The sequence below is a fragment of the Paramisgurnus dabryanus genome, chromosome 20 (assembly GCF_030506205.2).
Source record: "Paramisgurnus dabryanus chromosome 20, PD_genome_1.1, whole genome shotgun sequence".
Lineage (NCBI taxonomy): Eukaryota > Metazoa > Chordata > Actinopteri > Cypriniformes > Cobitidae > Paramisgurnus > Paramisgurnus dabryanus.
In genome coordinates, this window is record NC_133356.1 from 11,598,072 (window position 1) to 11,612,309 (window position 14,238).

Here is a 14,238-nt window from a genome sequence, read left to right on the forward strand (position 1 = left end):
TGTCTTGCAGTCGCATATAAGTAGTATTCAGTATTTAGCCTTTTGTTTTTGGACAAATATCTTATCATTTAATGTGAAACTTTGTGAGTGTCTATCTAAAGCACAGACGAATGACTGACAGCTGAGCGCTCAGCAGTGCGCTGCGCTTATAGCCTATACTGAATAACTAATGGCCCGATAAGTTTATAATATGAGTACAGTGATTCCAAATGAATGTCCAAAAAACTCGTAATATGTTAAATCAAAAGTTTAATAATGTCTTATCTCGCAGCCCTGCGCTGTGTTGGTGTAGATATGCGCCGGTGAACATCATATGCGTGATGACCTTGCAGCTTAAATTACCCTAAATTTATAGTCATAAAGATAAAAGTAAAACAACATTCGAAACTTCAAATGATGTATTTTTATTTTTGTAAACTCACAATAAGGAGAAAACCTTGTGCTTATTTATAATCATTAAAAACATGACGTGCTTTCTGCTGGTTTGGTTTTAGAGCGTGTCACAAAAAAAGAACAGAAACTCAAATACTTTTTTATTCGTTTTGTCAATTTAATAATTATTTAAGTGCAACATATTTCGTATAGGCTTATTTATTTTATTATTATTTCTCAAAACAGAAACGTAGCTTATTAATCCTCTGTTGATTTAAATCTATTTGTGCATGAAACTAAACCCATGGAGGAAAATATGATATTTTAGGAGATTTATTTATAAATGAGTGAACAACGCAAATCCAGAAAGGAATTTATTTCTAGACAGCCAGTCTCGCAGAGCGGACATTTCGGTAGCTTTTTTGCGAGCTGCCGCTGTGGGTTTTGTCTAGAAGGTATACAGCAAATGCCGAAAAGTTAAGGATTAGATTTGGAGGTAGGATTATTAGGATGAAAACAGCGGTTCTGGCTAAATTGGATACAAATACATCCTACAATCGTGTGAAATTTTGTGTTTAGAGTTGGGTTTGGTTAAAGGATTAGGATAAAACAGTGCTCATCCAACGAGATTTCGTTTGCTGTATCCCTTCTATCCACAACCGCAGGCGTGGCGGGGATGTTTTAGGAGTGGCGGGCCGCCACGGTTGAATGTATATAGCGGAAACACTGAGTAAACACAATGTCATGTGTTTGCAAAAAATCAATTCACTGATGCAATTCTTTCTCAATTGATTCTGGATTCGAGCATAAAGAAAACAAAACATTGCAGATAAGCTTCATGCAGAGTGCCAAGTTGCAAGAGCTTAAATTCTGCATCATATCAGACAAAAAGGTGCGAGTACACTGTACACACAATAGCATTCAGGGAATTTAAACGGCTACAAGTTCAATATGCTTTATTTCAAAGGGGACATTTCACAAGACTTTTCTAAGATGTCAACTCTAAAACTCTAGTGTCCCCAGAGTACATATGTAAAGTTTTAGCTCAGAATAACATGTAGATCATTTATTATGGCATGTTAAAGTTGCCACTTTGTAGGTGTGAGCAAAAATGTGCTGTTTTGGGTGTGTCCTTTAAAATGCAAATGAGTTGATCTCTGCACTAAATGGCAGTGCTGTGGTTGGATAGTGTTATCCCCTTCTGACATCACAATGGGGCCAAATTTCAATGATCTATTTTTTCACATGCTTGCAAAGAATGATTTACCAAAATTAGGGATGCACCGATACCGATACTGGTATCGGGTATCTGCCTCGATACCACATTTTCTAAAGTACTTGTACTCGTTAAAAGTCCCCTGATACCTGGAATCGATACCACGGTCTGAGAAATGTCTATGTTTGAGCGGCGTGTAAGGGGTTAATGCCTCTTGTGTTGTCCAAAGAGGCAGAGTTTACAACAAACTGGAAAACTAGTCCTTTGTTTTTTTGTTAAATTATATGACTAAAGCTGTTACCTGTAAATTTAAATCATTTTTTTTTATTAAGTACTCGGTATCGGTATCGGCAAGTACTGAAATGGAAGTACTCGTACTCGTATTCCAAAAAAGTGGTATCGGTGCATCTCTAACCAAAATTAAGTTACTGGGTTGATCTTTTTTACATTTTATAGATTGATAGAAGCAATAACTTAGAAGATAACTTATTTTATAAATTTGGCTTTTTAATCATTCAAATTTGGTTAGGTTTTTAAATTTATCCCTGCAAGCATTTTTTTTTTAAAAGTTGCCAGCCAGCGGCAGCATTTTTCATGATTTTTTGCAAAAGCTAATACCTTCCAGAAAATAATCCTCTTTAAATACAGTATATAAACATACAATATATCAATATTTCCTACCTTCATTAGTTCTCTTTTTATCACCTCTCAAATATGTGTAGGTTTTTTCAAAAATACCAAAGTTTGATCAAAAACCTGAGATAATAAAATTTTTGTAAAGGACTTTTGATAGAGATCAGATGCAGAGCGATCCTAAAAACTTATACGGACATACAGTTAACTCGTCAATGGGGGGGATTAATATCAGATTTTAACACATTTAATATCTATATTTACATAGACTTTAGATTTTAGACATCTAAGCTGCAAACTGGACAAGAAACCTCTCTGGTTTTCATGTTTTGTAGGAAAATAGATGTTAAGGTTTTTATACTGTACAATCTGTATATTTTATTCCCTTGCCCAAACCCTAAATCCAACCATCACAGAAAAATTTCACTACCCTGCTTCACATTTTCTAGAAACATCATTCTGTTTGATTTATAAGCTTGTTTCTTCATGGGGACCTCAACAAGTCCCCACAAGGTCAAAAATGTACTGGTATTCCTATTTTTGCGGGGAAATTTGGTCCCCACAATGCAATGATTACCAGGTACACACAAACACACACAATCAATATACAAAATGCTTTGTACAAAAGGGAGAATCTCTGTTGCCAACACTATGGCCTTCCAAGCTGTCAAATCCGAGCTCTTTACCAAGAGCCAGAAATGACTTTGGAATGCTTCTAAATGTCACAGCATTACATAACAAAATATCAAAAAGTGGTGAAAACACTGCAAATTTCTTCCTCAAGCGTTTATTTATATTTTTTAAACAGCTACATTGTTTATGTTTGTCAAACTTAATAAAACATTCAAATTTAAATTCTGCCGGGTTATTTTTAGCCCAATGCTGGGTAAATATTGGACAGAACACATGTTGAGTTGTTGTAAACTCAAGCATGAGTTGCAACAACCCAGCATTGCATTGAAACAACCCAGAATATATTTTTTAATAAACCAACACGTGTTCAGTCCAATATTAGTCACTCAGTACATTTATTCAAATACAGAATAGCCAAAGAGTAACCAGAAGCAGCTCAAATCATAATTGTGTAATACCATACTGCAGGACAGGCTTTGCACAGTCTGCCTTTTCAGTCAAGGGCTGTATACTATGGAATGCATTACCATCTGATATTAAGGCAATTTCTGACTTGAATAAATTTATTTTAAGGGTTAAGTTGTGGCTAAAGGCAAACCAAATTTGTATCTCTTTTTAATTTATTTTGGGTTTTTTTTTTTGTATGTGATTGTGTATGTGTGTTGAAGAAATGTATCTGTTTTAAAATGTTCTTAGAAATGCCCAACCAGGGACAGGAGTTGAGAATTAGCAATAGCTATAAACTCTATATGCAGCGCATCAGTTACAGGCTTTGAACTATAACTATGTTTGCTTGTATGGTCCCTGTCAAATAAAAAAGTAAATAAAAAATAAAAATAAAAAAATTTAAACAATATAAAAACAGCAGCTACACCTGTGGTTACACACATTGGTGATCTTGAAGGAAACCGACCTTCAATGAACAGATGTTAAAATGACCTTGGGATTGTTTGATATTTTGTTTTCATATACAACGTCATTCGTTTTGAAGAGTGTCATTTACATTAAGTGTTATTTTTGGCGACCCAGTACTACCAGTCTCATATCATATCCTTTATAAATTGAAAATAAATGACATTCAATCCATTAGACATTCACTGATAGACTTTTACTCATTATGGATTAATTTAGTTTACCAACTCTTGTCTTTGATCTGTGTCACCATGGTAATTAGGTAGCAAATACTAGAATACTGATCTTTTCCTGCATGTCTATTTAGAATTTAGAGCATTCTTAAAACCCTTTCTGCTCCTACAAGTCAAAGGAAAAGCAGATCTTGATATCAAACTTTAGGCATATGTTTGAAATGCTGACATCCTAAAATTGATGACTGTTATCATTTAAACATGTTGCAATGTGACATTATACCAGTCATGCTAATCATTGTTTATTAATATTTTGATTATTTCTGGATGTGGCAATATTTATTGCAATGGTGCAAACTTGAACCTGGACTACAACAACTTTTACCTTTTCATTGTCACGTGTCTATGTTTTGCCAAATATATATTTTTTGTTGTTGCAACAATCAGGGCAAACAGTGTGTGATTCACTTGCACATCTTACCTGGAACTTTTGGATCTCCTGCTTTATCTTCTTTCTTTTCCTCTTCACTTTCCTTTTCCTTGTTTCCCTCTTCAAGATTTTTCATTGTTGGTGGACTACCCTCCACTGAAAACCAAACACACACATTGTGTAAATCGCTGTACAAATCTGAACATCACAACTAAAATGGTGCAAAACAAGTACATCATTGAAAGCCTTCTGCTGAAGAAGAGTCTGTGAGATGGAGACCCCTTTCTAGTTCTCAACTGGAAGCAACAGGTGTTTCTTTGGTGTGTGTTGTGAGGATTTGTTTAAATGGCACTGACCATGGCTTAAGGCTTTGATTCCTTGTGCCATTTCAGTTAAAGGGACACTTCACTTTTTTGAAAAAGGCTCATTTCCAGCTCCCCTAGAGTTCGTTTTGGAATCCATTCAGCCGATCTCCGGGTCTGGCGCTACCACTTTTAGCATAGCTTAGCATAATTCATTAAATCTGATGAGACCATTAGCATCACACTCAAAAATGACCAAAGATATTTTTCCTATTTAAAACTTGACTCTTCTGTAGTTACACTGTGTACTTAGACCAACAGAAAACTTTCAATAGCAGGGGACTATTTTTGGGCACTGCGATATATCATTGCGCCTACTCCAGCCATGGTATGACAGCAAAGTCCTTGATTATGAAAGTATAGTTCCTAGCCAAAATTTTAACTTTTAATTTTCAGTCGGTCTTAGTAGACAATGATCTGCAAGCATGATCTGTGTATGTTATTTCAGGAATAAAGATTCCACAACCATAAGATAAAATTACAGAGTGGGTTGGTAGGGTCATTATTGAATCTGGTTTGTTGACTTCAATAACTGTGTTATTAGGGGTCATATTAATTTTGTAGGCGCAGCAATGAGGAGCTCATTCCCCATCCTCATTAAAAATATTCATTAATGACTACAGTTCTTTGACAAATACTCACTTAAAACAGCTTTAAATTAAGCATATGGTCAAATTTAAATAATGTATTTTTTTTTAAAGAAAATATTAGCAAACCACTATCCAGATTAGTGTCATGGTGATATAATAGGGAGAAAATATGCTTAAGAATGAGCAACACGACGCGGCCACTTTGGCGTGAACCGAAGCAGCTGTTGCAGCCTAATGTCTTTAATTTGTGTTTGGGTCTCTCGCTCTCCCTCCCATCTCATCTCTCTCTTTTTCAAATGGTACGGAGAGTCAGCGCATCCATCTGTGCGGTTGCAGCTAACACCTGTGTCTGCTCCAGAGTGGAAAACAAGGCCGCAAAAGACATCCATTTTGCCCTCGCCCACACACACATATGCACACTCAATCAGATGAAAGACACAAAGCAGGATTTAATGCACGCGCATCTACTCCATCTGCACAAGCGTTTGAAGTTGGAGTTCAGAGGAACGTGCAATCACGTAATCCATGTAGTGGAGGATGAGGGATATCCTCGCTGTTTGTGTGGGGCACTGATTGTACCACCTGGACTGTATGAAGTCCTTTATGCTTTATTTAAAGATACTAAGACTCATGCACCATGTTGTAGGATATTGCTATAGCTATATTGCAGACTTGACCCTGATGTGGTCACTTATCCTTATGTGGTCAGGACAACCTAACCTGAAGACTTCTGATTGAAAATAACTCAGATTTAATGTCTGATTGGTAATTTTTAAATACATTTCTGCAGTGCGGAAAGGCAGATTTTACATTTTACACCAAGATGTCAAGTAAGGGATAATGTATAAGCAGCAGGTTGCTATTGCAGAAATAAGCCTCAACAGTTGGATCAGGACTCGATGTGAAACTAAAGAGGCTTATTTTGCAATAACGCATCATTGCAAAATACTGCCAGTACATTATCTAGCTTATTACACAACAATTTAACTCATGTAAGGTAAGGAACATTAAATATTTTTTTAAGAAATGCAGACCTTTCACTTGGAAAACCGGTTAACTGTCGTTTTTAAGATTAGACAAGATGTTCAGATGTCACAAACACACTATTTGGCTTAATTATTTGTAAATATAATTTCATATATGTTATTAAAAAAATACATGTTTATATTTAATTTTGTGTAATATTAAACTGTACCTGTCAAAATGATTTGCACACTGCAAAAAATGATTTAAGAAAAAAATATTTTGGTATTTTTGTCTTGTTTTCAGTAAAAATATTTAAAAAATTTAAATTAAGATGCTTTTTCTTGATGAGCAAAACGACCCAAGAAAATAAGTCTAGTTTTTAGACCAAAAATATAAAATTTAAGGGATTTTTTTGTATAAAACAATGAAAAAACAAAGAAAATCTGCCAATGGGGTAAGCACATTTTTCTTGAATTTAGTGTTTAAGAAAAATTTTCAAGATTTTTTTGCTTACACCATTGGCAGACTTTTTTGCTTGTTTTATGCACAAAATCACTTAAATGTGATATTTTTTGTCTAAAAACTTGACTTATTTTCTTGGGTCGTTTTGTTCATCAAGAAAAAGCATCTTAATTTAAGAATTTTTTTATATTTTTACTGAAAACAAGACAAAAATACTAAAAACATTTTTTCTTGAAAATCATTTTTTGCAGTGAAGCATCTTGGTCACCGTGTGTTATTAGTTTTTAGGCAGTTGTTATCTCGGAATACATATGTTGGAATGTCACAACTGGCCAATCAGAATCAAGCATTTCGGAGTGCGTGTAATAAGACTAACCCTGTGTCTCAATTCGTTCCATAGCTCCCGAGGTCGTGAATCAGTATATTGTGTACATGCTCGGACACCGCTAAGAACCCTAGCACACCTGACATTGGGACACTGTTCACTTAATTTTCGGTCACGTGGCTGCTTAAGCACGTTGTGATCATTCACAGCTGTTACTCATAAACAACCGAAAAAGCCAACATCTCTCTGACTTCAGTTTTAAACAGTACATTGTGAAAAAGGCTGTCATTATTCTCTTACATACCCATGCATACAATTGGAGGAATATAATTACATTTTATATAAACATTACTGGTTTAAATATTGAGTAGATTTTGGTCCCTTACTGTTTAGCAATGCGTGATATATTAAAACTAAAACAAACGTTTGTCTTTATAAAAGTTCCGTCACATTTCATGAAATTTTGTAAGTTGACTTGCACGATTTTCGGTTGGAGAGATTACGAAAAGGTCATGTGATTTCCGGTAAAGGAACATAGGGACCATCGATGCTCACTGGTTTTTGCGTTGCATTGTGGGAATTTTTAGGGAAAGAATGTTCCAGTGCACAGACCTGAGACAGACCTTAAAATGGCCGACTCCCTGATCAGTGCCCCTGACTACTGAACAAGGGAGCTGATTGAGACGCAGCCTAAGGCAATTTACTAATGTAATTTATTTGTTTGTGCAAGTAGCTCTTTTCCCTGGCCGCTAACAGTTAATTGTTGTTAATTGTGATTAAAGGTGCAATCAACAGTACAGGTATTTATATACAAGTAGTACAATTTTATATATTACATGTGTGTTTAACACACAATATAGCATAAATATTACCTTTTGATGTTTCTCCTTTGTCATGGTCTTCTTTTCCCTGCTCAGAAGGTTCGACATCTAAACTTTCTTCTTTAAAAAACAAACAAACAGAACATTATACTTGTGTCATGAATATCTGGACACACAAGAAAACCACAAGCCTACGTGAACTCTTTCTCTTTTACACACACACACACACACACACACACACAAATGCACACGCACGCACGCACACACACCCGCAACAAAGGCAGAGACAACAACATGGCTGTCATTCATTTTGAAGATAAATTGTTCATTTTCTTGGGGCTGGTTTATATTCCTGCTGAAATGAGATGTCTTTTGCCAAAGTATGAATCTACGTAAAAGTATCTTGCATGGACAGAAAACTTACTCATATACTTTATCTTCAGAGTTTAGATGCTTTCTGCCCACCGCTATACGGGCATTTTTATGCACGCAAAAACACGAGCATACACCGAGAAACACATGAATATGCAGATAAACACACACAGACATTAAAACTGCAGATGTGCCTCCAGTATGTGCTGGTAGAGACTCAGAGGAAAGTGATTCATGCATCGCAGGTGCTCGGAGCTCGGGTAAATTCAGATTTAGCCTCTGTCTTTGCACAATCTCCAGTTCTGTCTCACCTGGACCTAAAAACCTCTCTGTTTTGTTTCTCTCCAGGGATCATAATTGTAAGTATATCCGGCTCTTGGTTTAGGTCCAATGCCGAACATTTGCTTTGCCTCCTCGTCCTGGCGAGGCAAAACTATTTATAATGCTCATAGCAACAGCCGTCAATGCTGGTAGAGGAAAAGTAAATCAAAAGACAAGAAAAAATAAAACAAACTGGGGCTTATGGGTGTGCAAATGCGATTTGTACTGCTAAGAGCTCTGCATTCAAAAGTTTTCTAAAAAAAAAACAAACGTTACAGACTTACAATTCTTAAAAATAAGATGATGTATAACTGTGATATATGTACTGATTCAGGTGTTACTGTAGGTTAACTGGTTTGAAGATTGTGTCAAGAGTGCAAAAGGTCATGAATTTGATTTCCACAGAACTATACTGGTTCAACTAATACTTTAAAGGCACCTTAAGTCACTTTGGATACACTTGGGTTATAAAGGGATGAAGCCAACCTGCTGGATTGCAAGTTAACCTATGCTGCACTATTTCAACCCAAATATAAAATTTTCTGGGTTAATTTAATCCAACCGCTGGGCTCTTTTTGACCCAATACACAAATGCACAGCATTTGTAGTGCAAAAGCCATAGACTGTATAAAAAATGGATGTAGTGTCCATGACATTTTTAAAGACCAAAGTGGGCGGAGCCGGCCATCACCATCTTGGCAGCGCATAACTATGTGTCACTCTCGGATAACTAAAAATGGGCAAAAAGGTAAAATGTGGGTCGAGCTTAAGTGCCTGTTTGCTGAAACCACGCCCGCCTAGCTCAACAGTAGTGACAGCAGCGCCAATCCACCTGTCACTCAAGTGGCCACAGCCTCACTTATCCAGAACTTTAAAACTTAATACAATTCAAACGGATGAGTAACAAAAATATTAACCTTCCTCTCAGTTATCATGAAGGGCGAAATAAGCTATACAGATCAAAACCAGGCATTTTTCTGCTGTAAAGTTGGCAATTTTAACATGGGGGGTATTGAATTGCAGTTGAAGTCACTGCCATGTTGGATTAACAAGAAAGAACGGATGGTTGTCTCTTGGTAAAAGCATCTGTCAAAATGCACAAATTATAATGTAATTTTTTTAAAACATAAATAATATACAATCATAGACGTTTGTATTGTATTTCTCAGAGAATACACAAGACACACAAAAGCAATGAACTTTGTTATTTTTATAGAAGCTGAATTTGACAGAATTTAAAACTCAAGTCAAGTCTATGAATTACCAAAACTCCTCGGGAAAAACAGTCCCATATAAATAGGTCCAAAATGATACTGGATGCAAGCTTTACGTTCGCTAAGATGGGACAGATGGTAGCTGGTTCTGTCCTCTGGTAGAATAACGTAAATCTTCTCTCACGCTACACCCATAGGGAGCAGAACCAGTGCTTCTGAGCGTTTGTGAGCCATTCGAAAAATCATTTCAGCGTGTGCAGTGGTGTGTGTCTGTCGATGCACATGTTCTCATGTCTGTCCGTGTGTACATTTGTGTGGATTGGAGCGAGGTGTCTCATTAAACAGATGCCCCCTTGTCCTACTGAACGCGCACTTACGCTTCCATGCACGTACACAAACGTCACAATAATAAGTGTATCCGACAGCCACTCTCCATGTCCGTAATGAGACAAGTTCAAGGACAACAGAGGCAATCCAGATGCTACGCTGAACGGATTTAGCTTGACGCGTGAAGCGTAACGACTTCGGCGTCTTCGCATTGTGCTAATGGCAAGATATGGAAAGACCTCGTGAAGGAAGGATGTAGACTGCAAGGATGTGCAAAACATATTTTTGGTGGCCTAAAAGCCTAGTTAACTGAATCTTCAAGGCGGCCTGCATAATTGCAGGGGTTTCCTGATACGATCTGACGTGGAGTTCAGGTACATTTACAAAAAATAAAGCTTGACGGAGCGCAACGAGATGGAACGGATTGCAGGGGTCTCGAGACGGTTCACAGCCCAGTTTAAAAATGCAACACTCAAGGCAAGCACCCAATATCTTGTTGGTGCCCGACATAAGAATGCACACTAAAACTTGCTTTATAAAAAAAGACAAACCTTGCTTCTGGCTTTCCATGTGCACATCATCATCTGAAATAAGAAAACAAAACAGTTACAGATCGTTATTTGAGGCTTTAATCAGATTGCAATGGCTAATCTCACATTAAAGAAGAGAAGATGATTGTTATCTAATAACATTTACTGCTGATGGATTCAAATGAAAGAACAAATTCATCAATGCGAAGAACAAAGTCTTCTTTCTTATTGGCTCTTATTGAGGATAAGACAAACCTCATTGAAGTCTTGATATTTGAATTTAAACTACAGCAAAGCATGGATTATTTAATCCCACCTTCAAAACAGTCAGCAGAGTTTTCAATTCAGCACCATTATTTGGTTCTGAGTGAATTTGTTCTCAGTTAAAGAAACCAATCAGCAAGTTGTAGAAGATAAGGAATTCATTAAGTTGCCGTTGTTCCCAAGTTGCAGGGACAAGATAAAAGGACAAGCTAAATGCAGAAGATAACAAGACGCAGGGGCACCTTAACTTGCAGTCTTTTAAGGGGACAAGCATGAAACAAAATCTCTTTTTTTTATAACCACAGTAGGTCAATGCCAGGACAAAGTCCCTCAACTATGAATGGTCCAGCATCAAAGGCCTACCTGTCTGGCTCAACATCTCTGCATCTTGTGCATCACCTGCAAAAACAAAACACAGTCATACGTAAACACCACGGCATAGAAATCCACGCTAGTACTCCTAAAGGCCTGCAAATGCTACTTTCACAATCTCAGTGCAGACATTATAAAAAAAATTGACTGGCAGACACACATTTTAATCGCTAAACTAATTTAGCGCTATCTTCAGACTGCAGTGAGCACAGTCCCAGTAGACAGCTAAATACATTTCAGATACCCCAGAAAGAACTCCCCTGAGCCCAGTTGCGTTCCTCATGGGCTTATTATGTGAGCTGAGCTGAATCTATGCGTTTATGCATTCATTTCGATCATTTACTGCATACTGTTTAATTCTGTAAAACCTTAGCATCTCTCCGCTCATCTTCATTCATATCGTAACACTCTCCTGGACCATCTCCCTTCAGCTCAGATATTGTTTGGGATAAATTGAAAAATGAAGACCCTGACACAAATAATCCACTGTGGCCCCTGCGCCATTGACATAATTGCCTTTTTAACAAGCTAGAGAGAGGAGCCATTTACCAATGTCTGAGCAATTTATTTCTCACCACAAACTCTTAAAAGACAGAACGAAACAATGTGGCAAATGACATGGCATGCCTTAATGAAAGGTATTTTGTGGTCTGCCATATTAGCCTTGCATCTATTGCCGGTGTCAATCAAATGCTACATCACACCCACTGGACCTTCCAGACTTCACCTTCAATATTGATCAACCAATAACCGCAGATTAAGACACACTGGATTTTTATTCATTTTGAGGGCAAGGGTCATTCTCCGGGGATTGGAGTGCAATCTATCGGCACCTTTATGCATTGTTATGCAGGTGACAGGTATTCCCTAAGTGGACTGTATATGGATACCGATTTGAGGACATAATTGTATACTGTTGGATGTGTACAAAAATGCTACAGTCTTAGAGGCCGTACCCAGAGGTATGGAGCATCAAGACACATCCAAATTCAATGTTTACGTATTGTCCTGTCTACTAATGGCGCTTTTCCATTGCATAGTACCCCATGGGTTGGGTCGGGTCAGCTTACTTTTGGGGGCTTTTCAACTGGGTGCCGTGTGTTGTACCTGGGTGCCTGTTTTTTAGTACCACCTTGATTGGGGTTCCAAGCGAACTGAGCTGATACCAAAATGTGAAGCGAAAACACTGTAGATCACTGATTGGTCTGAGAGAATCGTCACTACTAGCGTCATCGCTATAATGTAAAAGATTAGCTTTACCCTTATGCTAGCTTGCGCTGTCTTGAGTAAACATGTTGTCATTTGTGTGTTGCTGTAAATTCCCAAACTCCCTTTTTGCGATTAAAAACATCCACAGGTGAATCAGGAACATCAGAACAGTGCAGTTTGTGGTGGCACATTCGCGACGCACATGTCCGCATATATACTTAAATGCTACTTAAATGAGGCTCAGCGGAGTGTGTTGATCGACTCCACAGGTGTTTGTACAGAAGAGGTAGTGATAAACACGATGAGCAAACATCTATTTGTGGTCGTCAATTTTAATTCTGCGGCGGACTGAGAAATATATGAATGTATGGGGATATTTAGCATTCCAACGACCCTCTCACTTGTATGGTATCAGCAGTAGGCAGCGCAAATATAATGACACGCCTTTAATCCCTCCCACTCCGAAGTGTTACAAACTCGATGGAAAAGCTAACCCAGCCAAAGTTAGGTGAGCTGACCCAACATACACCGTGGAGTACTATGCAAAAGTCGGAGCACCAAAATTTGTGCTCCTAATGTCTCAGATCTTTGTGTTAGCAGCACAAAAGGTCATGGGTCTGAACCTAGGGAACACACATACTGATATGAATGTATACCTTGTAATGCTCTATAAGTCACTTCGGATAAAATTGTCATTTTGGTGCCTAGAACTCTAAGATAAAGCTACAAGAAGGTGCAAAAGTTGTCACTGGGGCAGTAAATTTTTTTTAAAAACTTTTTAAAACCCTAACTTTGACTTTGATCATTCAGCACCTGAAAATAGTCCTCTTGGTTACTTTCAATAGCAGGGGACTATTTTCGGGCAGTACGTAATATCATTGCACCTGCTGCAGCCATGTTACCGCAGTAAAGTCCTTGATTATTACGCCAGAATGAAAGTATAGTTCCTAGCCATATCGCCTAGAATATTGCAACTTTTAATTTTCCGTCAGTCTTAGTACACGATGTGACTACAGAAGAGTCAAGTTTTAAATAGGAAAAATATCAAAACTCTTTGGTCATTTTTGAGCGTGATGCTAATGGTCTAATCAGATTCAATGGATTATGCTAAGCTATGCTAAAAGTGGTACCGCCAGACCTGGAGATCGGCTGAATGGATTCCAAAACGGTACAAATCTAATATTTAACTCTAGGGGAGCTGAAAAATGAGTATATTTTCAAAAAAGTGGAGTGTCCCTTTAAGATGCACTTTCATGTAATATGCTGTCTGTTACTGACTAAGAGTGCAGTTGCCTTCTGTGTCACACAGAGCAGCAGCATCCTCTTCCAGTTAAAAAGCTGATGTCTGCCCTTGTTTTTGATGGTATTCTTGTGAAGAACCTGAAGATAAATTAGATTCGAAAATACCGGCATGATAAATCTTCTCTGTTTCAATGTGAGGTCATATGGTCACCACGTACGCCTGTGAGGGATGTTGTTTATAGCCTGGATACAAAGCCAAATTATTCTGAGAGAACAGAGTTGAGATTTGTTTTACTGCAGCAGATTACTTGAGTCATGATGTGCTTTCACAATGGCCATTTGCACAGACGAGGCGCACACAGCAGGACAAAACAAACAAGCTTAAAGACGGACAGATTAAAAGTACAAAAAACAAGTTTCTCTATTTTGAAATAATGCCGGTTATGTTTTTGTCATCTAGCCTGTGTGAGACACATTGCATTGAAACGACAC

The 14,238-nt window shown here is 37.6% G+C and overlaps 1 protein-coding gene across 6 annotated transcripts in view; it reads right to left on the reverse strand.

Annotated features, from left to right (window-relative positions):
* Positions 1 to 14,238, reverse strand: part of macrod2 (mono-ADP ribosylhydrolase 2) — a 690,444-nt gene that overhangs the window by 24,917 nt on the left and 651,289 nt on the right. For 3 of the 6 annotated variants that reach the window (XM_065296426.2, XM_065296424.2, XM_065296422.2), the window contains 4 exons: positions 11,287 to 11,322; positions 10,681 to 10,713; positions 7,947 to 8,012; positions 4,421 to 4,525 (listed from right to left, as the gene is read on the reverse strand). In XM_065296426.2, the coding sequence (XP_065152498.1) occupies positions 4,421 to 4,525; positions 7,947 to 8,012; positions 10,681 to 10,713; positions 11,287 to 11,322 (240 nt within the window). Of the gene's footprint in view, positions 1 to 4,420; positions 4,526 to 7,946; positions 8,016 to 10,680; positions 10,714 to 11,286; positions 11,323 to 14,238 lie in introns of all 6 variants that reach the window. The other 3 variants (XM_065296421.2, XM_065296425.1, XM_065296423.2) reach the window with 1 other exon arrangement.